This window comes from Lissotriton vulgaris, chromosome 2_1, assembly GCF_964263255.1.
Source record: "Lissotriton vulgaris chromosome 2_1, aLisVul1.2, whole genome shotgun sequence".
NCBI classification, from domain to species: domain Eukaryota; kingdom Metazoa; phylum Chordata; class Amphibia; order Caudata; family Salamandridae; genus Lissotriton; species Lissotriton vulgaris.
Window position 1 is genome coordinate 1,639,834,609 of NC_141687.1, and position 16,135 is coordinate 1,639,850,743.

Consider the following 16,135-nt stretch of genomic DNA (forward strand, 5'->3'; position numbering starts at 1 on the left):
TGACAGAACCGCAGCGTCTCGCCCCATGCGGTTAGTTTGCGATCCGCATCCCTGCTCCCGCGCACGCTCAGTCTTTATTCCTCCACTCACAGGGGACCCCCACTCTCATGTCTATTACCACCGCTACAGACCCTGGTACATTCTGTGCCACCTTCCCTGGGGTTTTCCATTAGTCTCGTTTTTGTAGTGCCTTCCCCCCGTTCTCCCCATTCACCACCCTTGCTCCAACCCCTTTCCTTCTTTCTTTGCCCCCATGCAGCACTGCCCTCGACCCAGTCCTGATGAAGATCCTGATTTAATGGGATTGAAACGTCGTCGACCATCCAGCGCAAACACAGGCGCAACACACGAAGCAGTTCACAATATTGAACATACTGAATATGAACTTTTAAAGCCACTTGGAACCGCTGTGTACTAAATGCTTCACTGTATATTTATGCACCAGTCACCTTGCGCTGCCCACGCTGTTTCACTTTGTCACACGCGTCGCTACCTTGGTTTTCACTGATACACCTTGAGCACCACGTACAATTTCGGTTGTTTATCATTTATGTTCATTGTTTACTGCAGTGCTGCAATAACTGCAATTTATTCCTTGTATTTTCATTTTACCTTTTTCCCTCGAACATTTGGATAAATGATGCCTTGAGCACATGCCATAATCTTACAGAGTCTCCTTGCCTCCTTTCGGATAATGTTGTAAGCATATCCTTGCTAACTGCCTTAAAATAATACCATTTGGGATATCATATTTCTCTATTTTACCACACCCCTATCCCAACACGGTTGACGGGTATCTTGCTCCTGTTGTTTTTACAATAAAGGTTAGAGGCACTTGTAGGATATATAAGCATGTTGATCCTTCCACTTCCTGTACTTAATACTAACAAGTATAAACTTCAAACCCCTCACCGTCAACAGCATCAGCCTGCTCACACCCACTAACACAAACCCCAAACACTTGCTGACCCATTGGGACCATCTCACAACTCAAGCCAATATCTCCATCATGAACTCTGTGCACTCGGGAACCCCACAGACCTCTGTCCCCACCACATCTTCAACCTCGGGAGCAAGATGATGGAAGTGTTCTTAAGATTTGTGTGTAACTACTTGCTTCTTTTAGTTGCTGTATGCCTGTAGTTAGTCTGCAACATTAGGTGAGTTTCATGTAGCATAACGTGTACTTTTCCACAAACGTGATCAGATTCCTTGTTTTTCTCAATTCACGCATCCATGCAAAGTTTCATATTGTTACTCCAGGTCGAGGATGTCCAGCCTTTGAGTTTCAATTGAATGAATTGCATTCTTCCTCATCACACACATCAACCATTCCAACTTGATGGTTATGCTTCCTGACTTGCGGGGACAAAAATGAGAAAAGTCTTTGGGCCTGTGTGAAGCCATCTTAGTCATAGCAGCTCAGGCTCCCATTCATCGTCTTGATTTGTCATGAGGCCCTTACCAAGGCCCTTGACTTTCTCAGGGTAGCTGAGTCAAGGCTTACCTTTGTAAGTGATGTGGGGTAACAAAACACACAAACAGTATAACACTTCATAACAGTTAATAAACAGATTCCTCTGAAATTCCATTACTTTAAAAGAGAAAAGCACTTTATTTCAAGATAGCAAAATACTGGCTTTCAAAATTAGGAAAAGCATTGAAATCTGGATATTCCTAGCACCTTCGTGGCCCGAAACCCAACTCACAAGCGTTCATAAGCTTCAGTGTGGTTAGTGATCTTAATCTGTTTAGCATGTAGTCCTTTCCTTTGTTCAGAAGTTTTCCCAGTCTGCAGTGTTAGACCATGGACTAGCGGTGACGGATACAAAGCAACAATTATTATGTTATGTCAGGTCCTGAGTTTTAGTTTAGACTGTGGATAACAGATATTTCAAGCATGTGAGGACTGCATATTCTTTTCAGGCCCAAAAGTTCACCCCCTCAAGCAAGTAGGATCCCCACTCCCTACTAGTTTGTTTTTGAGAGTGCTTGTAGGATATCTTCTGGGTAGAGTATCCAGACACTGGTCAATAGTGGGGACGCAATTCCAGTTTACTGGAATTCGGAGCTCACTTGGCTGTATGTTGGGGACAGTGGTAAGCAAATGTGTTAGTAACCAGAGTTAGTACTTTAGGGGGTCTGGCCTATTTATTGTGATCCATTTGTTAATATCAAGATTTTGGGCACCCTCAACATTTGAAGCTTACTAGCAAGAGGTCACTTAAAAGGTATCTAAACCTGGCGATAACTCTAGAACCAGATCAGCTGCAAAGAGTTTTCTAACTTTTTCTTGATCTGGAATTTTCTCTAGACTTCTAGATGTAAACCCAGTCAGGGCTCTCAGTCCAGATTTATCCAGACCTTGGAGAGTTAGCTAACAATGCGTACACAAGTGGACTCCCACCCCCACCAGTCAATTAGCGCACAGTGAACAACACACATTAATATTCAACACCAGCACCCGCCATAAATGTTCCAGACATAATGAAGTAAATGACCCCCAGTCACAGGCACTGAACATAACAGGTTATTCTGAAAATCTGGCGGAGATTCCAGTCTCATATACAAATGTTCGACGCTTCAGTAGGGAATATCAACTATTTACTTGAGTGAAACAGTACTGCCATACGCAACTATGCTACTGAAGCGTATTTAGAGAAATCACAGTATCTTTTCCTGTCAACTGACCTGATGGTTCTCTATGTGCGAGCTGCAGCCACAAGATAAAGTTTATGCATGTCACACAATAACGACCTCATATAGTGATGACATCATGCCATGAAATGACAAAGTTAATTCCACTCAATCGAATAATATTGACACACTCAGTACGGAATATTTTGATATCATCATGCCACATATGACATCATGACAGCGATTCTTTGACCAGATAGGATTGTCGCAGAGCCTCATGGGGAGGCTGATCTGTAGCAGGTCCTGTGAATGTCGAGTTTTACATCGTGCAATGTTTTATCAAATGTTTTATAGTTGTGAGGAAAATATTTTTGCCATAATACTCTTTGCATGCTTTTGGAGGTTCCCACTTAATACAATGGCAAATAACTGCCAACAAGTGATTGGCATATCAAGTCCATGTGCCAAACTTTATTTCTTTATTTCTGAAAACACTAATACTCTCGCAGAACATTTAATTTCAAAAGGTGCCATGTAGTCCACACGCATTTGTAAACCTTATATTTTGTACAGATTTTTTTTGAAAATTGTATTTTACATAAATATATTCATACTGATAATACAGTAGTTGCAGCTTCTCCGGGCAGTTCAGGGTGCAAAGCGCAGTCCAAGATGCCCATCCTGTGGCTTTGACGATGAAAGATGAATCCAGCAACGCGCAGAGTCACGACTGAGAGGGTGGGTGATCAGCTGAGTACTGAGCTCCACGTCCGTCTCACCCAATCAAGAGTCATCAAAAACAGGGTAGCTCTGGTCACTCAGACACGCAAAGTGGGCTACAAGCTGCCCATTGCAGATCATGAGAAAGAGACCACAACCTGAAACGAGATTGACAGGATGTCGGTTAGGCAACTTAAGCAACTTATCAACTTAAAACTTGGATATTCGACAAGTAATTCCCCACCCTTCTTCAAGCGCCTTGAGACCCTCCGGGTATGTAGCGCGCTATATTAATCTTTGACTTGACTTGACTTGGTGCAGAGCTACAGGGTCTATTCAAGAGTGTTGTCCATTTTTAAGGGCTAGTATTGCATGGAGGCTGCCAACCAGCCCCCTTTGGAGTACATTAGCTTTGCAGCACATGAAAAACCACGCCTTCCTTCCATTGACATAGGTGATTGTCCCTATTATGCTCTGTACAGTCTATGTTCGTCCAAGCCTCACCAGAGTAAAGCTAAACCTGGCCAAAGTAATTGTTCATATCTTTTATAAACATGTTCATTACTGTTTATGCACGGAATAGGCTCAGTATTTACATCCTCTCCTGACTCCACCACAGCGATAATGACGAGAGAAGCTTTAAAAGACACTTGTATATATTTTCCCCCTAGAACATTGCTGAAGAATCAAATACAGGGCGAAGTTTTTGGGCCCAGCCTCAGTACTAAATACACATTGAGAAATAAGCACATTTAAAGTCAGTGTTGCATCTTGAAACAGAGGAGCCTTTGCAAAACAAGTATCATATGTTTTTGAAGAGACCATTTTGTCGCAGAGTATGCCTGACATGGTGGTCCAGTGTCTGAAAGTGGCATGGCAGTATAACATGTACAACCTGCGTGCTACTGTGATGACCAAATAAAGTGGTTTATTTAGATAGCAAGCAGTGATTCACGGGATGGCATTAGTAGATCTTTAAAATAATCATTACCTTGTTAGCATTTCACCGGTACCAGAACAACTCCTATACTTCTCAACTATCCATCTATCCAACATGTGTCTACCCTAACCCCCTCCTCCCCCCCCCCCCCACCACACACCAAAAGAGCATGTGTGTTCATTGGCAGGCACTTGCACTGAGATAAACGTATCCACTCTCGTTGCATATTCTATATGTTTGCCAATTTTGTTGCCTCTCCTGAGGCCGATTTGAGGACATGCAGGTAGATGCGAAACAGCTGTGTCTGGAAGGACATTTCACAAAGGGATGTTTGTAACACGCAGGATGGAGGGGTTGGTCTCACTCGGGCAGGGAAAATCAGTCTCTAAAACCACCATTCACCTGGCACATCTAGTTTCAGGGAAGAGATAGCTGATGTGGATGGGTAGTGTTTTTGTTGAGCTTTCCCTATGGACTGGTAATAATAATGCCTTGTCGCCCTGCCTTTATTCTGAGCCTTGAGAGGGCAATCCAGGAAAATACCCTTCCCAATTGTTGCAGTAAAACAGCACTGAAATGTACTGTTATTGTATGCCATGAACAATCAACCATAACGGAGGGCCTACCCTGTTTTATTCTTCCTAGACTGCTTTTTTACATGCCTCCAGCAAGGTTTCACAAGCATGGCAGTTATGGTATACTTTCTGCATTGAGTACAATAACAGCAAATGGTTGTATTTTTAATATATTTATGTATATTACAAAGTGGCAATCATCATCACTGTGTATTTATAGTTAGGTCAGAGTTTCTACATGAGGAGTTAGAAATGGGTTTTCTGGTTGGCTAAGGTTTGCACCAAAGCCAGGCAGAAACCACCACTCTAGTCTGGATAAGGGAGTTACACTCCTAAAATAACCCCTGCTCACCCCCTAGGTAGCTTGGAACGAGCAGTCAGGCTTATCTCAGAGGCAGTGTGTAAAGCATGTGCATATAACCGACAGTAATACAGTGTAAGCACCACAAAAGGACACCACACCAGTTTAGAAAAATATCCAATATTTTTATATACTTCAAACAAGACCAAATATGATCAAAATCCACAATACAGTACTTTAAAAATAGTTGATTAGCGAGATGTCTTTAAATGTCTTTAAATTGCAAAAATACATTGTAAACACAGTTTGTACGAGTCGGTAGCTCGGTCCGAGTCTACCGCGATGCTGAAAATAACAGTCTCGCAGTTCCAGCTGACTGGGTCAGTACGGGCCAACAACAGCGTGAACAGACTCGTTAACAGTACCTTTCTTAGTGAGGCTCAAAAGGAGGTGCGAGCCCGTCTTGGCATCTGTCGCGGTAGCGATGCAAAGTGGAAGAGGTGCACGGTGCGGTGTCCCTCGATGCGGTGCGAGCAGCAGCTCGGTGACGATCGTCCAGATGGTGTCGGTGAGACCAAGGCTGGCGGTGCAGGGCGAGACGGTGCTCAATGCAGTGCTGGCAGGTTGAGGTGGTCGTGGCGTCCGTCGCGGTCACGGTGCAAATCAATGCAGGGCGCATTGTCCTCTCGATGCGATGCAAGCAGCGGCTCGGTGACGATCCTGCAGGCTGCATCTGTGAGACCAAGGCGTGCGGTGCAGGGTGAGACGGTGCTCGATGCGGAGCTGGCAGGTTGCAATGCAAGCAACAGAGCCAGTTGGCGGGAATTGGTGCTGGCTGAGCCGAACAGTTGTGCGTGACGAGGCGAACACGGGTGTCGAGCCAGCGGAGACCCCTTCGGTGAGACCAGGCCAGCGAAGTGAAGCGAGGCAATGCGGGTTGCGGTGTCTCTCGATGCGGTGCAGGCAGCGGCTCTGTGATGATCGTGCAGACGGTGTCGGTGAGACCAAGACGTGTGCTGCAGGGTGAGACGGTGCGGCCTGTGGTGCCTTCAGGACACAAGGCCAGCAACGGAGTCGGTTGCGGTTCCCTCTTCTCTGTGGTTCCAGGAGCGGTACCCAGAGGTTGGTGAAGTCTTTGCAGTTCCTGAGACTTCTTAACAGGAGGCCAGCTCGGTTTCAGGCCCTTGAACATACTCAGCACAAGTAGAGAAAGTTCAGTCCAGTCCAGTCCTCTCACTGCCCAACGCAGAAGCAGCAGCTGCAGGCCAACCCAACAAACCAACAATGCAGCAAAGGGGCAGTACTTCTCCTGGCAGCTCTTCTTCTTGGCAGGTTCCTTGATTCCAACGAGTTCTCGGAAGTCTTTTCCATCCCTGAGACTTCCAACAGGAGGCAAGCTCTACTTCAAGCCCTTGAAGAAAACTTTAACAGCAGGATGAGAAAAGCACAGTCCAGTCCTTTCCCTGCCCAAGACAGAAGCAACCACTGCAGGCCAACCCCACAACATGCAGCAAAGGGGCAGTACTCCTCCTCCAGCTTTCCCGGTCCTTATTCCTGGCAGGTTCCTTAGTTCAGAAGTAATCTAAAACTCTGTGGTCTGGGCCCCAATATGTATACCAGCAAATTCTTTGTCCTCTGAAGGTAGAGGGGCCTGCACCTAGTTCAAACCAGTTCTGGGTGCATTCTGCAAGTGTGCACTTTCTTCATTTGTCAGTGTAGGCCAGGGTCATCAGACGCACCACTGGAAGTGTAGCCAGCATTGTGGAAGGCAGGCACAGCCCTATTCCGACCCAGGTGCGACTCCTCCCACCCATCTATGTGCAGATAGGTCTGTTCAGCCCTGACCTGACTCACCCGGTATCCTGGAGTCTCCCCCAGTCCCTGTCACTCACAAACCAGACAGACAATACACAAGTTAGCAGAGGCAGGCTGGATGGTTAGGCAAGAATATACCTACTTTCTAAAAGTGGTATTTTCAAACACAGAATATTAAAACCAACTTCACTAAAAGATGTATGTTATCATTCTGAGTTCAGGCATACTAAATTCATTTCTCTACCAAGTTCCCTGGGTCAGTTAGGATTATAGGATGTTCTAATCAAACTGCCCATTCTGGCCTATGGGAAACAGGTAGCCTTGCAAAAGTGAAAAACGAAGTAGGCTGTAGTTCACTATCAGGACATGCCACACACACCAGAACATGTCCTACCTTCCACATACAATGCACCCTGCCCATGGGGGGCCTTGGGCCTACCTTAGGGGTGACTCATATGTAGAAAAGGGAAGGTTTAGGGACTTGCAAGTGTGTGTACTTGCCAAGTCGACATGGCAGCCCAAGGCTACCCACAGGCTCTGCAATGGCAGGCCAGAGTTACACTTTATGGGCTGTTTGCGTGGGTGGCACAATCCAGTGCTGCAGCCCACCAACAGCATTTGATTTATAGGCCCTGGCACTCGCAGTGCACTTTACTAGGGACTGACACATAAATCAAATAAAAAAGTGAAAGAAGGGGGTTCCCCAATGGGTTTCTTTAAGGATGCAGGCAGGTCGTAGGGGGAAAAGAAACTGAATAAAGAACAGAGCACGTACCCCGCCAATTGGTCTAATGGTCCCAAAGCTGGGATCCCAATATATGAGGGGTGATAAATCTAGGAGTTGGCACTGCACCGGACAAAATATATACAATCCAAATATATGCAAGAGAAAGAATTTTTTCCAAAAATATATGTATTTTTATTTGTTTATCTATACACCTTTAGAATTGATATAGAGAAAAAAATGATTTTTTTAACGTACATAAATAACACATAATATTGCACAACAAACATAAAACTCACATTCCTCGATACATTATGTATCGAGGAATGTGAGTGGAGTGATAGAACTTTAGGTAGAATTATTTGGTGAGAATCTGAGAGAATGAAAGTATGAATGAAGTGTGGATTGTTGCTGGGTAGGCCTTGTAGTGGAAATGTACCTTTGTCATTTTTATCCCTTTGCAACTTTTTATGTTTGTTGTGCAATATTATGTGTTATTTATGTACGTTAAAAAAATCATTTTTTTCTCTATATCAATTCTAAAGGTGTATAGATAAACAAATAAAAATACATATATTTTTGGAAAAAATTCTTTCTCTTGCATATATTTGGATTGTATATATTTTGTCCGGTGCAGTGCCAACTCCTAGATTTATCACCCCTCATATATTGGGATCCCAGCTTTGGGACCATTAGACCAATTGGCGGGGTACGTGCTCTGTTCTTTATTCACATAAATCAAATAAGCCAATCATGGAAATACCGATCCATAACACAGTTTACCACTGCTGATCAGTGCTAAAGTGAATATGCTCTCTGTGTAAAGTGCCCAGAGTCCTAAAACCAACACAAACAGGTCAGGGAAAAATAGGAGGAACAAGCAAAATGTTTGAGCATTTCCCTGAAAATAGGGCAATTTCCAACAGGAGTGTTTATTGTTTTGCTAATAACTTTGGTGCTGTTTGACAAATCTGCACAAAAAGTTCCAAAAAGAATTTAATCCACCTCAGCTACTTCCTGGAAAGTTTCGGGGTAATCCATGAAGCAAGGACCAGAAAAAAGTTCTTGTAAATTTCCATAGGAACTTTTGGGATGCGATGCAGAAAAACAGCTGAACAGATTTATACCAATTTTACCCAAAGTTGGAACTTTACTCAGAAAGCGTGCTTTTTAGGCCTCGCCTACGCAGCGCGCATGCACTACTTAGGAAAAAGACCTTTAGTAATCGATTCCCTTTTTCTGCCAAAAACGTGCACGCGTTGCATTGCTTTGAATGGCAACGCGTGCACGTTTGGCAATTTCCTTGCGGGAGCGAGCTTTGAAACCATCTGTTTGTAATTAACAGATGGTTCCTGCTCGCTCCCGCAAAGGAAACAGGCGCAGGACCCATCCTCTCTCCCCTCCCCTTGCTGCCTCCTCCTCTCCTCGTCTTTTTCTTTACTTTTAGCGCGAGGCGCGCGCACTTGTTATTAACTCGCCAGTGTTATTTTGGCATCGGGTCTGAAAGCTTACTAGCAGTTCAGGCTGAGTAGTAACATTTAGTGAAAGCCCTTATATGCTGGCCCTTCTGAAATGGCACGATGATTAGTTCCTAGAGAACATTTTTATATAGTGTTCTATTTGCTCCCTGTCAAGTTGACCTACGGCAGTTTAAAATTACACCGAAGCTTCACTGTCAGTTCACTCCCTATCGCTCATCATTGAAAAAAATATTTCAATAACATGACTGACTACTTTATAAAATGGATGGAGTTTTACTAATGTAATTCAAGATACTGACGACTGATTGGTAAATTAATGCTACTTCAAATTGTGGTAAAGTATAAAGGGGCAACATCAAACTGCAGCACACTCACTCAGGACGTGGCATTTGATGTCTGGAGCTGAGCTGAAGTAGACAGCGCGGGCACTGAAACCAGGCATGGAAATTGGTGGTGGAATCTCGAACAGGAGGGCCTGGCTTTGTACAGGAGGGCAGGGCTTCGCACAGGAGGGCAGGGCTGCGCACAGAAGGGCACGGCTTCGCACAAGAGGGCAGCGCTTGACTCAGGAGGGCAGGACTTCTCACCAGGAGGCAAGGGCTATACCTGGGAAAGACGGCTCTGGGAAGTGGCAGCTGGGTGTGTGAATTCCAGTGCTTTGCTTCATACATTATTATCTTTCAATTTTTTATTGGTGATTCAAAAGGCTTAAGCAGATGGTGGTTCCTTGTAAGGACTATTATTTGGATTGTTTATTTCATGCAATATTACATTTATTAATTTTAGTATCTTTACATCTAAAAGAGACGACATTCGGATTAACATTCAGAGCTTCCACTGTGACAAATTCCGTACTACTTCCGGTGTGACGGGCTAATGTGGGAAAGTACGCTACCAACTGTGTGACAGGAAATACTTGGTGCTACTTCAGCTACACAGGGTTGTACCATGATCTGTTGTGACAATTCATCCACCCATGGGATACCATTGATTAGTGTGACGCTGCAGGTACCCGCCACGCACCAAAGACTGCTGAGACATTATGTCAGCTATCCACATGTTTACATGGGCAATTGTGATGTCATTTCAGCCACCCAGGGTGTGAGACTGTATCCTATAACAATCCGGCCTAAATCCTGCCTCCACTGAAAGCCATCTTCTCCGCTCACTTACTAAAATCAGTGATGATGCCAGGCCACAAGGGGAATGGTGTTCATGGTGGACCATGTTGTCTGTGCAGATACTCAGAGTTTTGAAACAACAACATGTAGCCACTAAAAACGCAACAAAGATGCAGAAATGTGTGTTGCTGAAATTTTGTAAACAAAACAAAAGACGGCCTGCTACTTTTAGCTTCAAGGGCCTAAGTACAGACCATATACTGTTTGGAAGATGAAAGTGGAATGCCTAGGCAGTTAAAACCAGTTTTGGATCATTCACATCTATGGCAACCCATCGTCTGAACAAAGTTCACATGCAGCGTGGTCATCATGTACAGGCTATGCAGAGGTCTTGCACATCCGCCGGGGTGGTGGGTGGGAGGGGGGGATATCTATAGGCGACGTTGTCGAACTAGCAGTCTTGAACCGGAGGCTGGCTGAGGCGGATGGGCATGGGTCCATATCGAAAGGGCTGGCCACATTAGTTATACCCACTTAACACAACCCCTCCGCCCCTATTCTTTGCGCCCTCGCCCCTTTTCTTTAAGCCAGGCAAAAGTACCCACTCACATTCTCCCAGCCCGTTAAAAATTTCAGGTCGAGACAAAAGGCTGCGACCCCTTGAGTGCCCGCCGCCCTGCAGTCAAGAGGGACGGGCAGTATAACAAGCATTGGCATAGCGAATAGGTCTCGCCTTTGGAACCTTATAAGTGTTTTGCCATGCAACAGTTGATGTTGTTGCACCAAGGATATTGTGCTGGATAACTAAACACTATAAGGTCCCAAAGGCGAGACCTATTGGCTATGCCAATCCTTGTTGTTATTTGCTGTAAATCTGTGAAGTAGTTTGAGAAATGTGCATTTAAAGAGAAGCTCAGGTGGTCATGAAGGAGTTAAAGAGTGAGCTATAAGTAGACTGTGGATATTCAGATATGCTCCGTTTGGCCACTTTAATAGTAAACTAGTCAATCCTGATTGGCTGACCACACCCTGAACAATGTTTTAGTAGCCATTAGAGGGCTCAAGGACATGCTACTTTCATCCTGAATATGATTTAATAAAATATGAAGGGGCAGGATGAGCACACCCTAACCACAAGAGGTATGTGGCCGGGGGAGGGGGGGACACTCTCCCCTTGAGTGGCTCCCCACAACATGGATATGTTGTGGAAGCCATTACAGAACTTGGGGATATGGCCCCCATTGAAGTTCAAGTAGAGAAAGCCTGTTTTTTAGCTGCACAAAAAGGGGCACATATGAAGGGTGATAACAGATTTTATTCACAATATAAATCATTTGTTAGCGGTAGTATATATATATATATTCCCATTAATCACTTCTTCGCATCAGAAAAGACAAACCGCAGCCCAATTCCTTAGTGTGATACATTTTTATTGTTTACCCTGTAAAGAATAAAATGTATCATGCTCTAAAGAATTGGGCTGCGGCTTGTCTCTTCTGATGTGAAGAAGTGATTAATGGGAAAGTATTGAGAGGTTTGCTACCTTGCTGCAAGCCCGCCATTGCAAGTCACGGGACAACCAGTGACCTTGGATTGTGAGTGTGTAATATATAAATATTTATATATATATATATATATATACACACATATATACACTCCCTACTGGTAATCGGCAGTACATAGTTATAGTTAGGACCACGTTTTCATAGGAAAAGCATTTTTGACTTGCCTATAACTTTGGTGCAGTTTGACGAATCTTCATGAAAGTTTCCAAAAGAGTGCCTTGGTGAATCTTGATCTGCATGGAGAGTTTTGGGGTGATCAGTCAAGCAAGGACCGAGAAAAAGGGGGAGGAGCGGTAGAGTCAAAAAAAGTGTGTGTCCCGTGCTAAATTCTATAGAGTCTTTAGACATGCCTGCAGCCCGAACCGCTGGATGGAATTATACCGAATTTGGCAGAAAGTTAGTTTTGGTTCGCAGAGCACGCTTTCTGTTATCTGGTGTAAATCTGTTCAGTAGCTGTTGAGAAATTTAAGGAAATTCGAATTTGTTAATCTGCAATCAGCCCAGTACCAAAAAAAAAAAAAGAAAGAAAGAATAGGGGGCAGGGTAGGAATACCCTGACCTCTAAGTCCTGGTCACGGGGTTCCAGGGCTAAAAAGAACTTTTTTGAAAAACATTTTGCCACGAAATTGCAAAAAATGTGCGGCAATTATGGAAAAAAGAGCGCGGCCTCCTGCGTTTTGTTCTTAATTAGGCCCCTAGGTGGGCCAGGTCCCGGGAGTATGCCGCCTTTAGTACATCAAAGGAGGGAGAGTGCACGTGACCTCCACCCCCCCCTCCATGGGCATTTTTATGCCCTGGGATCACCACCTGCCCAGTGTCACTGAGCAGGTCAACGGTTATGTAATATTTGAGGTCATAAAAAGTGCATTCAGGGGCAAAAGTTATAGTTAGCAGAGCAATCAACCTCTTCCATGCAGCTACATAATGAGCTCAAGTAGTGGGTTTCCTGGCCCTTGTATAGTAGCCATGAGTTCCTACGAGAGAGTAAGGTTGCCAAATTCTGAGATGTCAAATTGCAAGTTTGAACTGTTTGGGATCAGAGAGTCTCAATCGATCCTGATGCTGATCTAGAAGGTCCATCCTAATTGGGAGCTTCTTGTGAGGGCTGACTGACATCTCGAGAAGCAGGGAGTACCAGGGGTCTTATGCCCAGGTTGGTGCAAATAGGATTAGAGTCATGGACACTTGCCTCATCTTTCTCATCACATACAGGCTGAGGGGAAGAGGTGGAAAACTGTACGTAAATCCTGACCAATCCCTCCATACAGCATTGCCCATGAATTGTGAGTGCAGGTACCTGGTGCCAACGTTCTGGCATTTATCTTGAACCAGTAGTGTTTTCCAACTACCATAAAACAAATCTACTGTTGGTGCACTGGGTGCATCAGAAGTGAAAGTGTGCATCTTTCAGGCCCATCACTGCCAAGAAATCTTCGTGTTGTAGCAAAGGGATGACATCTTGTAACATGGCCATGTGAAAGTCTTAGGAGGAGATGAACCCGTTCAGTGATGTGAATTGAGAATCGGTCAGAGTGAGACATCTTTTTTGGGATAAGATAAGAAATTACACCCCTGCCTTGCACTGGTGTATAGGACTGGGTTCTGAGGCGACCTTAGCTTCCTACAGAAGACGTAGATTGTCAGAAATTGGTACATGACTGCGGGTGGGATGTTGGTAGGGGGTGTGCCAAATTCAAGACAGTGTTCTTTCTGCACTTTGGAGAGGTCCCACTACTCCAACGTAATGTTTTCCCAGTGTAACAGGAAGTGCATCATCCTTCCGCCGACAGGTGTAATGTGATCGGAAAGAAGGGAAGGGGAGGCAATGTTTTGCAGCAAAATAGCCCTTTGGATTGCCATCATTAGCTCTCCCCCTGTCATTTTCTCTGTAGGCCAATTTCTGAAAGGACATGCTCTGACGGGGGTCCTGAAAAGGTGGTTGATCCTGCTAGTAAGGAGATCTCTCCCGTAGCCCCCTTGTCTGTTACCTCTGCTGGTGTGCTGCTTGTGAGAAGTAGGCTTTATTGTGGGGGACTCTTGGGCACCCGTAGACTTAGCTAAATCTGGATCCTTTTTGATGCTCTCAAACATCTGATTGACCGGAAGGCCTAAAAATGCTCACCATCAGAAGGTACATTGAAGAGATGAACGTATGGACTAAACCCCAACACCTCAAGCCAGGCATGCCCGTGAATGAGACTGGTATCGATCCTTCTAGCCGGTGTATCTGATGCATCAAGGGCACAAGGTATATTGGAAATGGAAATGGGTTTGCTCTAAGTGACAAGCTCTTGTCCCCGCTTTCGGTGAGTCTCAGGAAGATGCTTTATGAGCTACTCTATGGCCTCCCACTGAAACCTGTGGGACCTGGAGAGGAATCCCACTGAGTTGAAAGTTCACCAATGAGTGGCTGCCCACAATGCTACATCAATTTTCTCTGACTGTGTATCAGGGAGAGGAGTATCTTACGGACACGCTAAGCACTACCAGTGAGTCAGAGATAATTTTGCCTCAAATTTAAGCCAGCTCTTGTGGGACAGGCTTGCATTTTGTTTTGCTACAGGTGGGTACCACGCTGGCCTGAACTAGAAACTTAAAGCTTTTACTAGTGGAATTTTACATTCCCTTGAGCATGGGAAAGTAACTAATTGACCGCTCTGTTTTAGAAATTTACAATAGGAAGTTGTCCTCGTCCTCTACAGTATGGATTTACCTGGTGATGTTGAGCAGCTCAATCTATTACTGCATGATATGCAGAAGTATCATCTGGTAGGAATGGTTTAACAGGGTATGGCTCAAGATCCCTGTCTTCCAGTGGGCCAACTATACTGTGCCCAAGGATCATCCCCACCTGCGTCCTAAAAACCTCTTTGTCTGGGTCCTGTGGGTTGAGTCGGTGTCTTTATGTCAGGTGGTGGGGAGTGTGAAAGCAAAGGAGATAGTGGTGCTGGAGGAAGTGTGGAAAGCAGTGTTGGAAAGTATATAGGGCTAGCAGACATATGCCTGACTCTCGGAGTGCTCGATGGCGACACGAAAAGGAAGAGGAGGAGAGTGGGGTACTTCCACAAAGGAAATGCGCCTCTTTTTGGATTGGGAAGGAGTCCTGGAGCCGAAGGCTTGGTGTGTATTTTGCCAATGTTCAGGTGAATGAGAGGATTTTTCTGCTTTTCATCAAGAATGTCAGCCAGTCTTTCAAAAATCAATCCCTCCAAAGTTTCCAACCTTCGATCACCGACTTCGGAGACTTGAGGTGCTGGCTCTTCGGGGTCAACTTCAAGGCTGATGTGGGTATGTTAACAGAGTGGGGCCGAGGTGTTGGTGTTTTCAGAGCCGAGTAAGGCTTTTTGGTGCCTGGGTGACAAGCTGGTGATGGAGCAGGAAGAGGGTCATGCCCATGGTTTTGTTCGACATTGAGCCACCCTATGGAGGTGGAGGTACGTACCTGAAAGATTTAAGCCTCTTATAGCTCGGCTTACTGCCCAACCTCCTAGGGAGTAGCACGCTGCCTCATGCAGCGGCAACTTGGAGGCCTGAGATAGACCTTGAAGCGCAGCAGCTGTGCATAATGTAACCTTGATCTTCGGTCTCGAAGCTAGTGCCTCTTGTTGTGCTGGCATGAGGAATTCCATCTGTTTCTCAATGTCACAGGTCTCAGAGAAGCAGGCCTCGAGTTCTTCCTGCAGCTGTGGGAAGGGCCGACCTTTCCATCCTCTGCACTGGATATTTCTTCCGCTCTGAAAATGTTGGCTTCACCAGTAACTCTTCGTGTTGCATCTTGTAGTGTGTCCACCTTTTCTCCTACCTGTGCCTGAGAGCCTTCCTGCAGTTGAAGGTAAGGTAGGGGTCGCAGGGCAATTATTTGTGCGCTGGGAAGAGGCAGAGTCTGCAGACCCTGTAGCAATCAGCCCAAGAGTATTTTGTGCTGGACTAGGATAGAAATGAAATGGAATGGAATGCATTCCATAACTAGGTCATAGGTGCATTCTCAAGGAAACCCTCTACTGGCCTTAAAGGGGAAACAGTGAGTCAAGTCCCCGGCACGATGGAGTGCGTCCAACTTGAGAAGTGAATTCTTAAACAAAATTATTTTTAATTCAAAATCTTTGTATTTTTCGCTGGAGAGGAAAAGGGAGTAGCAGAACCTGAAATGAAACGAAATACAAGGTAATCAGTGCATACAACACTTCGACTTCCGAGTAACGCGCTGAACACCTGAGCCCAACGTCAGAAGAAAACAATCTGAGGTGGAGCCGTTG

General features: G+C 45.1%; 1 protein-coding gene across 1 annotated transcript in view; it reads right to left on the minus strand.

Moving 5' to 3' along the window:
• Positions 1–1,591: 1,591 nt before the first annotated feature.
• Positions 1,592–16,135, minus strand: part of TMEM244 (transmembrane protein 244) — a 289,090-nt gene continuing 274,546 nt past the window's right edge. Inside the window, exon 6 of the mRNA XM_086957516.1 lies at positions 1,592–3,515. Within this exon, the coding sequence (XP_086813642.1) occupies positions 3,421–3,515 (95 nt within the window). The 3' untranslated portion in view covers positions 1,592–3,420. The remainder of the gene's footprint in view (positions 3,516–16,135) is intronic.